The 16,253-nt window shown below is 36.2% G+C and overlaps 1 protein-coding gene across 2 annotated transcripts; it reads right to left on the bottom strand.

Annotated features, from left to right (window-relative positions):
• Positions 1–9,766: 9,766 nt before the first annotated feature.
• Positions 9,767–14,559, bottom strand: LOC104099401 (homeobox protein BEL1 homolog). Of its 2 annotated transcripts, none has more exons than XM_009606381.4 (5): positions 14,236–14,559; positions 13,262–14,130; positions 12,503–12,888; positions 11,382–11,442; positions 9,767–10,784 (listed from the first exon to the last, which is right to left on the bottom strand). In XM_009606381.4, the coding sequence occupies exons 2-5, from the start codon at positions 14,069–14,071 to the stop codon at positions 10,119–10,121; spliced, it is 1,923 nt and encodes a 640-aa protein (XP_009604676.1). In that variant the 5' UTR covers positions 14,072–14,130; positions 14,236–14,559; the 3' UTR covers positions 9,767–10,118. The 2 variants fall into 2 exon arrangements, with proteins under 2 accessions (XP_009604676.1, XP_009604673.1); XM_009606378.4 differs by having other exon boundaries at positions 13,262–14,136; positions 14,236–14,558.
• Between the last annotated feature and the right edge of the window lie 1,694 nt (positions 14,560–16,253).

The raw sequence follows: 16,253 nt of genomic DNA, 5'->3' as shown, positions 1-16,253 counted from the left end.
GTGCACCGTGAGAATTATGGCCTGGTTGATTCCATGGCACTGTATAGTGACTCTATTTTGTTGATATCCGTGTTTTCATCTTGTGATAAAGTAATTGAGCTGTCAATCATGCTAGATATCATGTTTAGGCTTTATGCCGGTACTGTTGGGACCCCTAGTGGTCATTTCTTAATGTCATCTCACTGATTTTATTGATTATGTACTCAGTCATGTTCATATCATATCCCCGTCTCAGTTGTTGTTATTGATATATCATATCATTGTTTCGAGCTAGTTTTCATGATATTGTGATCCTGTGAGTGAGACTGGAGAGATTGATGACTGAGTGAGGCTGAGAGCCTGATTATGAGTGACAGTTATGGGATCGGGTTGCACGCCACAACGGTTATACTGATTTTATGATAGCGCTTGGGCTGTAGGAGCCCCTCCGAAGTCTGTACACACCTCCAGTGAGTGCGGTTGATATTATTGAGGGATGGATCTTCCCTGAACATGGATCTTGTTCGAAGTACTTGATACCTAGAGATGGATCTTCTCAACAGGGCTGGATTGGCCTTCCTCGATACTAGGTGACTTATAGTCAGTGATGGATATGATCTAGGATGGATCTTCCCCGGGCCATATGAGCCATATACAGTACCGAGTGGTTGAGAATTCGAGAGTGTGAGCACATGAGGCTGACAACATGGTGCATCACATACATCATGTGTATTGGCATGTAGAGATAGCAGAGTTATATTCTGTTACGACCCAAAATTCAACTAGTCGTGAGGGCACCTAACCCAGCCCGCTAGGTAAGCCAGTTACCACCTATCCAATTCCAATGAAATTAATAAGGCAATTAATTAAAAGAAAATATTTAAAGCCAATACATTTTTTTCAAGAACTGGTAGTACAAATCATGAGCTTCTAAGAATAAAGTTTACAAAGTTGGTATGAAATAATACATCATCTGTTTGAAAAGTACATAAACAGAGTTTCATGAATCTAAGGCTACCATGAATAAGAAGCAGCTACAACCGGAACGTAGGTACATCTTCAGATCCAACTCCCAAGGAACGCAGCAACATCAGTAGCCAACATCTGCACGCAAGGTGCAGAAGTGTAGTATGAGTACAACCGACCTCATATACTCAATAAGTAGCAAATCTAACCTTAGGTTGAAATTAGTGACGAGCTTGTACCAAGGTCAGGGCCTAACTTTAATAACCAACAATAGTTCATAACAACTTAAACAAGTAATACCAGAAGTAACTCAACAATCAAATGCTCAACAAAAACACGAATTCTGAAAATAGTGCTGCCTTCCAAGTACATCAATGAAAACCCAAATCGTTTACCGGAGTTGCCAAAAATATGAATAAGTTTGAAAACAATAATTTTCCCAAAATCCTTTCAATAATAATAAGATGTTTCATTTTTCTTTCCAAATAACCAGTGTAAAACAAATGCATCACTATGCCCATCTGCCAACATGTGTGAGAAATCATGAATGATGTAATATCTTACAGCATGAGAAAAAATACATCTTTATACCTGTATGTCATGTGTGCATGTCAATGCAATGTATCTCAGAGATGAACTCATATGCATACTCTCAGAGTATCAATTCACGCAATCCTCCCCATCACTCAACCCTCACAGTCACTCAGTCCTCACAGTCACTCAATCCTCACAGTCACTCAATCCTCCCAATCGCTCGGCACTCGCACTCAGTAGGTACCTGCGCTCACTGGGGGTGTGTACAGACTCCGGAGGGGCTCCTTCAGCCCAAGCGCTATAATCTGCACGGATAACTCACATGCTGCATGGATAACTCGCGTGCTATAGAATCAATATCTGTATCCACACAGATAACTCACATGCTATAATAAGCCAATCTGGCCTGCGACGTGCAGCCCGATCCCATAATAATAAAGTATATAAAGCCAATATGGCCTGCTGTGGCATGCAACCCGATCCCATAATTATCCTCACAATCAGGCCCTCGGCCTCACTCAGTCATCAATCCCTCTAGTCTCTCTCTCTCTCATGGGATCACAATGTCATGAAAATAGCTCGAAAATTATAATATGATGTATCAATAACTAACAACAGAGACTGATATATGATATGTAATGACATGAAGATGACTGAGTATGAATTTTGAATTTAAAACAAATAATTCACACCAATATGACCTCTACGGGTCCCAATAATACTAACACATAGGCTCAACATGATTTTTAATATGATTCTCAGCTCAATTTCTTTAGCACATAAAACTACATAGAAAATGCCAAGATTATTTGACTATAAAATTCCACAAAAATAATTATATCACAATTTTCATGGTGCACGCCCACACGCCCGTTACCTAGCATGTGCGTCACCTCTCAATAATCCACATAATACATATATTCAGGGTTCATACCCTCAGCTCCAAGATTAGAAGAGTTATTTACCTTAAACTGTGTACTTTTTTACTCTGCTATGCCTTTGCTCAGGCATTTACCTTCGAAAGCCTCGTATCTAATCACAATTAATTCGTTTCAGTCAATACAAATTATATGAATTAATTCCATAGGAAAATATTAATTTTCTAACAAAATCTAAAATCGCACTAAAAAATTGCCCGTGGAGACCATATCTCGGAATCCGACGAAACTCATAAAATCCAACAACCCGTTCAAGTACGAGTCTAACCATACTAGTTTCACTCAAATCCGACTTCGAATCGACATTCAAATCCCAAAAATTCATTTTATTAAAATCCTACAATTTTCCCCAAAATCTTATCTCAAACAACTATTTGAATGATGAAAATAATGATATATTCATGTATGTTAACCAAATCCGAGTTAGAATCACTTACCCCGATGAATTTCTTGAAAATTCCACGAAAAAGCGTCTCAAATCGAGCTCCCAAAGTCAAAAAATGAAATAATACCCTAAACCTTGGTTATATAGTACCCAATCTCACCTCACAATGTGCGGTCCGCACAATTCCAAGTGCGGTCTTACATCCTAGCTTCTGCGGTCGCACAAAAATTGTGCGGCCCGCACTTCACATCCTTTCCACTACCATGCTTTAGTAAATTGGCCATAACTTTCTCTAATGATGTCCAAATAATTCATGTTATAACTTGTTGGAAACTAGATTCAAAGGGTAACAACTTTCATTTTTGAATCATCTCAAATTCATTGTGAATTAAAAGATATAAGCCTCCGAAGTCGGACCATAGAACCTGCAGAACCCCTGAAGTGCGGCCGCAGACAAAATTGTGCGGTCCGTATTTTTCCTCTGCGGTCCGCACATTTTCATCTGCTACAACACTCAAAAATGTGCCTCGGCATATGAAATTGTGTGGTCCGCACTTCCAACGTTCCAGAACAACATTAGAGTGCCGAAATGCCCGTACTTACTCAAAACTCACCTCGAAACTCACCCATGGCCCCCGGGACCTCAACCAAAGATACCATCAAATCCTAAAATACCATACGAACTTGGGCGAACCTCAAAACACCTCAAACAATATCAAAAACATGAATTCCCCACGGATTTAATCCTAATAAACTTTGGAATTTACAACTTCTACAAACGACGCCAAAACCTATCAAACCACGTTTAATTGACCTCAAATTTTGCACACAATTCATAAATGACATAACAGAGTTGTTCCAATTTCCAGAATTGAATTTTGATCCCGATATCAAAAAGTCAACTCCCCGGTACAACTTTCAAACTTAAATTTTCTATTTTCGCCATTTCACGCCTAATTTAGCTACGGACTCCAAAATAAATATCTGAACACACTCATAAGTCCGAAACTACCATACGGAGCTATTGGAACCATCAGAATTCATTCTGGTGTCGTTTATATATAATTTACCATCCTGTCAATTATTTCAACTTAAACTTCCAAAACAAGAATTGTTCTTTCAATTAAATCCCGAATCATCCGAAAACGAAACTTTACCACCCTCGTAAGTCATAATACACATTTCAAAGCTGCTCGAGACCTTAAGCCACTGAACGGAATACTAATTCTCAAAATGACAAGTCGGATCGTTATTACACTGTTCGGATCTATTTCACTTTACTGTTTGGGTTGCCTATTTAATTTGAAAGCATGCCTACGTTTCTGTTCAGTTATTTCTATTTTATCTGTACCGGTTGAGTTCGTCACTACCTTTCAGTCCAAAGTTTGGACTTGTTACTTACTGAGTTGGATGTACTCACGTTACTCCCTGCATCTCGTGTGCAGATCCAAGCATTTTTTGTCACGACGATGGTTGCTAATTGTGGCTTCAGAGTTCAGGGACTACCAAGATAGTTGCATGGCGTTCGCAGGCCTTGACTTTCTTCCTTTATTACCAGTTGTATTTTCAGTTTATTTCTCTAGACACTGTAGTGGACTGTATTCTAAGTTAGATGTTCATGTATGTAATGACCCGACCGGTCGTTTTGAGCTCTAGTGTGTCGTTCGGCGGTTTGAGGCCATGAGCAACTTCACTTCAGGTATTATGACTTGTACGCGTGGTAGGGATTGCATTTCGGGAAGTTTGGAGTTGAATTGGAAAGAAAATTCTCATTTCGAAAGCTTTAAGTTGGAACAATTCACTAAGATTGGATTTTAGAGTAAACGGCATCAGAATCAGGATTTGAAAATTCCAACAGGTTCGTATGATGATTTTGGAGTTGGGCGTATGTACGGATCGGGTTTTGGATATCCCGGGAGCATTTCGACACCTATTGTGGAAGTTAGCAATTTGGAAGAATTCCATAAATTTGGGTTGAAGTGCATTTCAATGTTATTGATATCCGTTTGGAATTCCAAGTCTGAGAATAGCTCCGTATGGTGATTTTGGTTTTGGGAGCGCATCCAAAAGTGGATTTGGAGGTCCGTAGGTCACTTTTGAGTCGTTTGGCGAAAGTTAGGAAATTGAAGGTTTTTGAGAAGTTTGACCGGAAGTGGACCTTTTGATATAAAGTACAGATTCCGATTCTGGAAGTTGGAGTAGGCCTGTAATGTCAAATGTGACTTGTGTGTAAAATTTGAGGTCAATCGGACGTGATTTGATAGGTTTCGGCATCGATTGTAGAAGTTAAAGTTTCAAAGTTCATTGAGCTTGGAATGGGGTGCGATTCATGAATTCGACGTTGTTTGGTGTGATTTGAAGGCTCGACTAAGTTCGTAATGTGTTTTGGGACGTGTTAGTATAATTGGTTGAGGTCCCGAGGGTCTCGGGTGGATTGCGGATGGTTAACGGATCGAGTTTAGACTTGGAAGAAAAGATGAGGCAGCCTATATCTGGTGTGATCGCACCTGCGCAATAAGGGCCGCATGTGTGAGGTCACATGTGTGAGCCAGTGGTCGCAAGTGCGGTTTGGGCAAAGCTGGGCAATGATCGCAGGTGCGAAAAGTTATCCGCACCTGCGAGGTCGCAGATGCGGAGGTGCGTCGCAGGTGCGAGAGTGAGAGAAGGGTCTGGGAGCGCATGTGCGAGGGTATGTCCACACCTGCGAAGGCGCAGATGCGGAAGGAAAGGCACTGGTGCAGAGAGTGCTAGGCAGAGGGAATGCGCAAGTGCGAGGTTTTGGCCGCACCTGCGAAGCCGCAGGTGCGGCTACTGTTCCGCAGGTGCGGAAATGTCGCTGGACAGAAGGGTTTTTATAAACTGGACTTGGCCCATTTTTCTCCCATTTTCATTTTCAAGGGGAGATTTTCATCAAGCAATTCTAGGTAAGTGGTTTCTTTCCATTGTGAGTTAAATACATGAATTATACATGGGTTGGAACATGAAAATTAGTATAAATTGTGGGGTTTTGGTAGATGATATAGAATTTGGTATTTTTGGATTTTGACCACGAAATTGGGCATGAAATTGAGAATAAACTATATATTTGAGTTTGTGAGGTTATGGGTAAAGTTATCTTCGAAAGTTTTTGGAATCCAGGCACGTGGGCCCGAGGGTGATTTTTATCGACTTTTCGATCGGGGTTAGAAATTGTTATAAATTGGATTATGTTGAGTATTTGAGTATATATTAATGGGCTTGCATAATTATTGGCTAGTTTAGGAGCATTGTGCATAGATTCAAGTTGATTGAAGGGCTCAGAAGCCGGTTATGGAACTTCGGAGCAAGGTAAGTCTCCTTTCTAACCTTGTAAGAGGGAATTTACCCCATAGGTAAAATAAATTAATGTGTGCTCCTATTTGTGGGGCCTACGTACGCACGAGGTGACGGGAGTCCGTGCATAGCTACTATTATGCTTAAGTTCGGGTAGTCTGGGACCCAAAAGCATGCTTTACTTGTAATATTTACAATCTTGTTGTCAATTTAAAATGCTTAAATCATATCGAACTTTGTTAATAAATTTCTAAAAGGCTAGACCTTGTTTTCTTGACTTTTAAAAGAGAAATTGGCTCTTCCTTGGCTAATTGCTCCTTGATGAATTCTTGATTGATTATTTGAATGTGTTATCTTTTGTGGAACGTGCTAAACGCCTCGGTAGATTAAATAGATGCATCTATAATTCGCGTCATTCGACCCTTTGGCAGTGCACGGTTTAAATAATTATTGAATCGGGCCGTACGACCTCGTTATGACTTGCGCATGCTTGTATTGCTTGCCTTAAAATTTATAAATAACGATATTGCCTCCCTGGTCTAAGATAAATTGATAATTTGATATGGCCTCATTGGCTGGAGATATAATCGTTAAATAATGGGAGATAAAATTTGGAGATTCCTTAATTATGAAAGAACTGTTTACTTACTTCAGAATAATGGGTTTGCAACCGTATTAATTAATCCATGTCTAATTTAATGATATTATTCCATTTATTTATAGTCCATAGTAAGTGTCAAAGATGACCCCTCGTCACTACCTCTTCGGGGTTAGGCGAGATACTTACTGGGTACGCGTTGATTTACGTACTCATGCTACACTTGCTGTATATTTTTGTGCAGGTACACATATGTTTAGCGGCCTTGTGGGCACAGAGACGCGATTATGGCAGGGACCATAAAAGTGTGGGAGAGGGCGATTGAAGCGAGGGTGAGGATGTCAGTGTCTGGGAGCGCAGGTGCGAGGGTATGTCCACACCTGCGAAGGCGCAGATGCAGAAGGAAAGGCGCTGGTGCGGAGAGTGCTAGGCAGAGGGAATGCGCAAGTGTGAGGTTTTGGCCGCACCTGCGAAGCCGCAGGTGCGGCTACTGTTCCGCAGGTGCGGAAATGTCGCTGGACAGAAGGGTTTTTATAAACTGGACTTGGCCCATTTTTCTCCCATTTTCATTTTCAAGGGGAGATTTTCATCAAGCAATTCTAGGTAAGTGGTTTCTTTCCATTGTGAGTTAAATACATGAATTATACATGGGTTGGAACATGAAAATTAGTATAAATTGTGGGGTTTTGGTAGAGGATATAGAATTTGGTATTTTTGGATTTTGACCACGAAATTTGGTATCTCATTGGCCGGAGATATAATCGTTAAATAATGGGAGATAAAATTTGGAGATTCCTTAATTATGAAAGAACTGTTTACCTACTTCAGAATAATGGGTTTGCAACCGTATTAATTAATCCATGTCTAATTTAATGATATTATTCCATTTATTTATAGCCCATAGTAAGTGCCAAAGTCGACCCCTCGTCACTACCTCTTCGGGATTAGGCGAGATACTTACTGGGTACGCGTTGATTTACGTACTCATGCTACACTTGTTGTATATTTTTGTGCAGGTACACATATGTTTAGCGGCCTTGTGGGCGCAGATGCGCGATTATGGCAGGGACTTAGGTGAGCTGCATTCTATACGACGATCCGCAGCCAACAGAGTCTCCCTCAGAGTACTTACATTTTTCTTGTCCAATTTGTATTCCGGATAGCTGTTGTATTTTATTTTACATTCCTAGTTAATACTCATGCACTTATGATACCATTTTGGGAGGATTATGGGTTGCACTGTATTGAAAGTTTTTGAAGATATTATTACGTATTTTGTAAACTCCATCTTTTGCTATTTAATTGAGGGGAACAACTATGATTTCAAAAATATTAAAATGAGAATTATTAAGTATTTATTATTGACTTGTCTGACAGCGGTGTCTGGCGCCGTCACGGCCTTTATATATATATACGCTATATTCGATATTAAATATTGAATATTAAAATTTAGGATGTTAAATCAATTAAATATTATGCATATATATATATATATATATATATATATATATATATATATACATACATAGATAGGATATAATGTCCATATAAAAGTAATTTAAAAATACACACCCCCACCACCACACACAATATATATATATATATATATATATATATATATATATATATATATATATTATTTATTTAAAAGCTATTTATATAAAACCAACTGACTTTGGTCGATAATTTCATTAAATTTATATTTTAATTATTTTAAAATTGTGTTTCTGATCGAACTCAGTATTTAATTAAACACACACACACACACACACACACACACACACACATATATATATATATATATATATATATATATATATATATATATATTAAATATTATTTATTTAAAAGCTATTTATATACAACCGACCGACTTCGGTCGGTAATTTCATTAAATTTATATTTTAATTATTTTAAAATTGTGTTTCTGACCGAACTCGGTCAGAGATATTTAATTAAAACTTATTCCAGTTGGTAAATTAAATATATATATTTTTTGTTATATTAAAAACCAATTGCCTTGGGCGGGAAAGCATAATTTCAAATATTCCGACCGAAATTGGTCGGAATATTTGAAATTTTTTAATAAAAAATTATTTTTGTAGATAATATACAAGTATGACCAGGTCTCGGTCAAATATTGACCAAGTTCCGACCGAAATCGATCAGATTTTTTATATATTTGCTGTGGGACCACTATTTCCGTTGTGAGAAATATTTTCTTTTAACTTTTGCGACCAGTTTACTTAATTTCCGACCGATTTCGGTCGGTATTCTGTGAACGGATTTTGACAGTTTTCTAATAGTGGAATGATTTATCAATAAACATATTATAACAATTATATAATTGTAGGAGACGAGAGTTTAAATCTTTGTAAAGATTAAAAAATATTAGGTGATTTGATTTCTTTCCATTTAATTTAAACCTTGTCGGACATATAGTTACAGTACGTAACCTAGTAACACGTATTGAACGAAATAATTAAGATACGCATAAACTGGCTCAAAACCCCAAGTTTTTTAAAAAAATTCCCTCTTCAACACCGGTGCTAGCTAAGAGCTATATATCAACTCATGAAGATGCTAAATCTAGTTACTCTCCTGGCAAGTTTTTTTTTACTCTTTCTACCTAGTCCAAATTTTTTGTTGATAAAATAGATACTTATATTAAGAACTTACTAACTATTACACAATTACAGAAATGTCTCTTTTCTAAGCAACTTTGATATAAAAAGAAAAAAGAATACCTCTTGATGATTGGAGAAGTTTGGAGAAAGATTTTAAGGGGCACGAAATGAAGGTCTTTTCTTTTGGAGTGATATCAATGGACTATGATAATGATATTTTTCCAGTTTCTGTTGAGTGGTCTTAATCTTGATAATTGAGTGCCTAGCTGATTTTGCAGCTTAATTTAATTCTCCTTTGCTTGTACCAATCCCAGAAAACAAAACATCCTTACAAAATTGAATTTTTATTATTTGAATTATTAGAGCCACATATGATTCCATCACTTTTGCTAGCATAGTAATCTCAAACGAGAGAGAGAGAGAGAGATTTACTAATAGTACTTTTTTCCTTTTTCCTTTTTTCCAAATTACAACTGCAAAATCTGTATATATACTGATATTTGCTTCAATTACTGGCAATTTTGGATGCATAGTAACACTTACCAAGATATCTTCCAATGTCACAAAAAGAAAGCATCCCAACAATTACCAGCTACAGAAACAAACCATGTCTCAAAATACCTAAAACCAAAATGTAGCCATTTTAATTGTATGATTCCAAATCACTTCTTTAATGTATACCCCATATAACTACTAGCTAGTACTAAACTACTAATATCTACCTATTACCAATAAGGTCCCAAGAAGTGTATAATTCAAGAACCATTTCTTCTTCCTTTTCAACCAGCCAAATCATGAAGCAGCTGTGCACCCATCAAATTTCTATAAGGCAAATTCTGATTTTCACTGTCCAAAAGTGAATATTGAACTTGTTGACAATCTTGATCAATATGATCATCTCTAGGATAAAACAGTGAACTTTGAGATGCTTGTGAAAATGTACTTAACCCCATTCCACTTCCACCATTTTGGTTTAAACCCAATGTCAAAGACACACCCCCTCCAATATTATGTTGCACACTTTCATTTCCATATGCAATAGCTCCAGTTGAGTTATGATTGTATGATGAAAAATCCAGCTCTATCGCGCCGAAAGAATGATCCCCACCTCTTCCAAAACTATGCAAGTTATGAACTTGATGATGATTTTGAAGACAATTCTTGTTGTTGTTGTTGGTGGTGTCATTTTTCTCAGGATGATTTATGATAGAAGAAATGCATTCAGAGTCTATTCTTACAAGATTTGGCTTTTGATCTTCAATGTGTAACTGAGGATTTTGATTAATCTGCCTGCCTACACTTATACCATTCATGTCATGATCAAGCCCTTTAGATCCATCTGGAGATTCAAGATTCTCTTGTTGATCTTTGGTTTCTTCTAAGTACATTTCTTCTACCATTGGCTTCCATAGCCTTACCCTTGCATTAATGAACCAATTAGACACCTGCCCAAAAGAAAATGCATTGGAATTTACATGTTGTCACTTGGCTAACGACAAAGAGTTTAAGTTCTATGTACCGACAAATAAGAAATAGTTACATATTGGTCACTTAAAAGGTAAGTGCAACTAACTCTATAAACAAGTATGCATTGCTACTCCAATTTATAATAAATGGTAAGTAACCTGCTATAAGAGATTAAATTACGTTGTTGGTGTTATATAATTTACGAGTGTATAAAGGGCAGCCCGGTGCACTAAACTCCCACTACGCACGGGGTCCAGGGAAGGGCAGGACCACAAGAGTTTATTGTACACAGTCTTACCCTACATTTCTGCATGAGGCTATTTTCAGAACCCGTGACCTCCTGGTCATATGGAAACAACTTTACCAGTTACGCCAACCTTCCCTTCGGTATTAATTTACGAGTGCATATAACTTTAATTCAAAGACAAATAAAAGTAAATATTTAAAAAATGTTGATCATGTAATAGTCTCATATACTATGAAATGGAGTATTCTAAGAAGATATGCTTCACTACTAACATATTGTTTTGTACATATATGGAGTAAAATAATGTATTGGTGAGAAAGGGACATGCCTGGCTTCTTGAAAGACCAGTTTGGCGGGCTAAAATGTGTTTATCAACATCACTTGGGTACCTGCAATTGTTACCGTAAAGAAGAAAGTAAATATAGTTTGTACTTGTAAAGTCTATCACTACAACTACTTCTGACTATCAGTTTAAAAACATTTGTACTTCTATGTGATATGATAACAAAATGAATATCAACAAAAATTCTTATGCATGCAGATTTCTGGAGTAGTGGGGGTGTAAAGCTGGTAGTTAAAACCGACAAAGGAAAAAGAAAAAAAGCAAAAGGAGTTACTATTGTAACAGATAGAGAGTAACTCCCAAGATATTTAGCTATATTTGTGAACAATGATTGATGGCCCAAAGAAAGATCCTTGGTACTAGAACTACAAGTGGGGTTGTGATGTTTCCTTTTGGTTTTATAGAAAAACTTTGATTCACTTTCTCTGTAAATATATATAGTTTGTATTATATATATATAAAGAGTCAAAAATTGTAGCTTATAATAGTATTTTCTAAACAGAATACACATACACATGTGTGTGCGAAAAATCACTAAACTTTCAATAAATATTAGACTTTGAACCATAATTTAAATAGTACGACGAGTGCAAAAATGTTTTAGTGAACTCGAAGAATTTCAAATCTTTTGGATCATCTCTGAATATTATAAGGAAGGTAAGTCATCAAATTTTAGATTTTGATCATAATATAAAAAGCATGATGAGTTGCTAAAAATCTTAGAAAGTTAAACTCATCAAGAGGGTAAGTCATATAAAAAATTGTAGCTTATAATAGTATTTTCTAAACAGAATACACATACATTTGTGTGTGAAAAATCACTAAATTTTCAATAAATATTAAACTTTGAACCATAATTTAAAAAGTACGATGAGTACACTAGTAAAAACGTTAAAGAAGTCATAAACTCATAAATTTTAAATCTTGAATCCGTCTTTGAATATTATAAGGCAGGTAAGTCATCAAATACTCGATTTTGATCATAATAATAAAAGCAGGATGAGTTCAGCGTTAAAAATCTTCAAAGTTAAACTCATCAAGAAGGTAAATCATATCAAAAAGTGATGAAATAAGGGAAATTAGTGAAGAGAAAAAGGGATATTTACGGGTGAAGAAAGTGTTCAAAAAGCCAAGCACGTAGAACAGAAACTGATCTTTCAGGCAAACCACGTTGAGGTCGCCAAGGATGAGTTTCCATCATATTCATTTGTTGAAAAGCCTTTTGTTGCCTTAGTGTTTGATCAAGAAGTCTAAGTCTTGGTGTTTCTCCTCTTGTTGTACCAGGAACAACAACTGTGTCTTTTTCTCCCATTGCTTTTTTTGTGGCCTTAATTTGTCCTACAATTCCATCTCTTAAACATCTAAAATGCCTTGACATTGCCTTTGAAGCTAAGGTTGAGTAAACTCTTGCTGCTCCATTTCCAGCCACTGCTTCAAATGTTGATACAACTGCTTTCATTTGATCACAATAGTGCTTGTATCTTCTATCCACCTATGTACATAAATAAACAAACAAGCCCCCATGTAAAAATCAGTCAAAAAGTAACCAAGAAAAGCAAAAAAATTGAATCTTTTTATTTTTATCTTTTGTAATATATATTGTGAAAGAAAGTGAGTAGCTAGCATGAGTAATGAACAGGAATAAAGGGTTCTAAAAATTAATGGAATAGTGAAATTTTGACCATGTGAGCATTAATTGATCAGAGGGTCTTTCAGTCTCTCAATTAGTTCAAGATTTGATTTTACAACAGTTAGAAATCTTCAACTTTCAACTATTTCATGTAAAAGATTCAAAGATACAATAAAAAGAATATATTTTTTCTGAAGGCTAGAATTAATAAAGTGTATGAGAATGAAGTATATACCTCTTCAAGCATTTGAAGCAGCTTTGTTTTTCTTTTCTGAAGTTCTAAAAGGTCAAGAGACTGTAAAGTTTGCTTTTTTGAAGTACTAGCATTCTCATCTTCCCATTGGTTGGACTTTTGTTGCTTTAATACTTTTGCTGAAGAATGATCATTTTGCTTTGTTCCAAGACTACAGAATTCAACCAGGAGCTCCTGAGCAGGACCTAAATATCTTGAGTCCTTAAGCTGATGATAATACCCTTGATTTTGTTGTTGAATATTTGCAGCTGCTTTTCCCAAAAAACCATCTTGAATTATTTGTTGCTGATGTCTCAGTTCAAAAGATTGTAAACCAATACTAGATGGATTTGATGAACAAAGAGAAAGTGAAAGTCCTTGACTTGGTCTTTCATTTCCCTCACAAGGGAATACACATCTTAAAGATGGATCTTCAACGAGTAATCTGTTATTCTCATGCCAAGCTTGATCTTCTGTTGGTGAAACTAGTAACATATTTTCACTTGTAGTAAAATTACCATGTTGGTAAAACTGTTCATTTGTTGATTTGGAAGAGGAAGGACCAGTGCTGTTACCACCAGTTTTGTTAAAGAAATTACCTTTCCACATAACTTGAGGATTGTTTGTTGGAAACCCTATCATTTCCATGCCAGAAGTCAAGTTGTAAATCTCTGGATTAGTTTCAAAGCTTTGCAACTGATGATTCACTAGATTTGGAATATTACTTGGTGTTGAAGTATGATCTGAATACCAATAACCAGTACTTGTAACCATTGACCTTGGTTTAATCTCTTCACTTTCTTGACCAGCCATAATACATAAACATATACAAATCTTGTTACTTGTTACAGCTTTCTGCTTTGTCACAAGATCTGCATCTTTTATTAAAACAACCCAAAAAAGGAAATAAATGAGAAGAACATCAAAAAGCAAAGATCAAGTGAACTAAAAAAGGGTTTTTTTACCAACAAAGTTACCTTTTTTGACCAAAAAGATTGGATTTTTAGTCACTCAAGTGCTTGTACCAACTTGTGTTTGATGATGATAAAGAATAAAAAAGAACTATAGATGGTTGTTGAGAAGTAGCAGCAGCAGAAGAAGAAGAAGAAGAAGAAGAAGAAATGGACCTTAGTTTTCTGAGACATGTTCTTTCAAAATCCAAACAAGAAACATCATTAAAAACACAACAAGATGATCAGAAAATTCAAAGGTGTAGTACTGTGGAAAGGAGAAAATTACATGGAGTTCCAGGGGTTAAGGAGAGAGAGATGTGGCCTGGGGGGGGGGGGGGTGATGATGACTTCTAAGCCATGTTTTTCATTGATATATGCTTTTTTGCACTCTCTCACTTTCTCTCTCATGCAAACAAGATATCAATATACGTACAAAATAGACTTCCTAGAAAGAAAATCAATGACACCCTCTTCAATAATTAATCCTTAACCAATTAAAAAACGACGTAAATTGAATTCAATCAACATCCTTTAAAATATAATTTAAGTTATACAACACCCTGCGGTGTAAAGATTATTTACAATATTAATATAATTTAATTTTTTATAGTCTGGTAAGTTATTATTTTTTCCTAAGTTATTAATCATGATAATTACAAAGTAATATGTAATTGGCTTTTAATTGACCTGGTTGTATAGAAATATCTTTTACAATATCGTGCATGGAACATAGACTCTTTAAAATATTGCTGCACTAATTATTCATCAAAATGTATAATTCCTTTTTTTATTTTATGTGATATTTTTTCTTTTTAATTTGTTCAAAGAAAAATAACACTTTTCTATATTGAAATTAATTTAGCTTTAAATATTTTATTATACCCCTTATGATATAATTTTACAAGCACACGAATATTACGGCATGATCAAGATGAAAGGGCAACCCGGTGCACTAAGTTTCCGCAATGCGCGATAGCGCGGGGTCCAGGGAAGTACTGGACCACAAGAGTCTATTATACGCGGTATTTCCTGCATTTCTACAAGAGGTTGTTTCCACTGTTCGAATCCGTGACCTCCCGATCACATGATAACAACTTTACCAATTATGCCAAGGTTCCCCGTAGCCATGTTCAAGATCAGAAGTTCTAAAAGATTTTTGTTCTTTCTTAAACTCTAATGTCCACTTAAATAGCTTGGCATAAAATGAATAGGAAGGAGTATTAGATAAAATTCCAAGATCAACCTTGCTTTGTGAAGTAAACATCAAATACTGGAACCATGAGTCAGAAAAAGATCATAATCCTATATATATATTATCCCTGGTACATATCCTACAAGCTGCCAAGACCACATTTTTTTGTTCTTGATTATTACCATATATTATACTTATATATATTGAAACCCCAAACTCATTATGTCAATATTGGTTAATTGTCATAAGCCCATATATCATTATCATTACAGGGGGGGAAGTCCCAAAAAGAAAATATACAAATCCCCAGAACTGAAGCTAAGCTATAGTTGTAACCAGGCTTTTTCAGATGGTTTTTTCCCACTAGTCTGTTTTCTTCCTTCATTGTGGGGCTAACCATCTGATCAAAAATTCCAAAACTAGACCTTTTAGAACAAGAATTTGGGTGGGGTTGGGGGGAGGTAAAGACAGAATGAGTGAGAAGAGTCAGCCTACTACTGAGAATTGGATGCCATTAAACATTGTGCAGTGCAAAATATTCCCAAAACTATGGCCCTATTGTCATCAGATGAGGTGGTCCAGTTTTTCCAACTAATTCTAATTAAACACCCCCTTCTATTAAAGCCACCCACCAATCTTTTCTCTCTTCAAGTTTTGGGACCATCATCTCTTCTTTTCCCTTTTCCTTTTTTTTCTTCATATTTTCTTAATTTTATTTTATTTATTTTTTATTTCTCACCCGGTGTCCAATGCTGGCAATGAGCTGCATAGTAAATTAAATTCGCGCCTCGTAAAGTCAATTAAAAAAAAATGCGCTCCCTACCAGAATTTTTTCTATTCGTAGGACTCT

The sequence above is a fragment of the Nicotiana tomentosiformis genome, chromosome 8 (assembly GCF_000390325.3).
Source record: "Nicotiana tomentosiformis chromosome 8, ASM39032v3, whole genome shotgun sequence".
In the NCBI taxonomy this organism is placed as follows: domain Eukaryota; kingdom Viridiplantae; phylum Streptophyta; class Magnoliopsida; order Solanales; family Solanaceae; genus Nicotiana; species Nicotiana tomentosiformis.
This window is presented reverse-complemented; position numbering and strand designations above follow the sequence as displayed.

What these genes read in the sequence shown, in the direction of transcription:
- LOC104099401 (XM_009606381.4), bottom strand. Translation starts at nt 14,071, where the DNA reads ATGGCTGGTCAAGAAAGTGAAGAGATTAAACCAAGGTCAATGGTTACA. An exon ending in TGCTTCAAATGCTTGAAGAG is followed by an intron (nt 12,889 to 13,261) that starts GTATATACTTCA and finishes TTATGTACATAG; the next exon opens with GTGGATAGAAGATACAAGCA. An exon ending in CTGGTCTTTCAAGAAGCCAG is followed by an intron (nt 10,785 to 11,381) that starts GCATGTCCCTTT and finishes TCTTTTGGGCAG; the next exon opens with GTGTCTAATTGGTTCATTAA.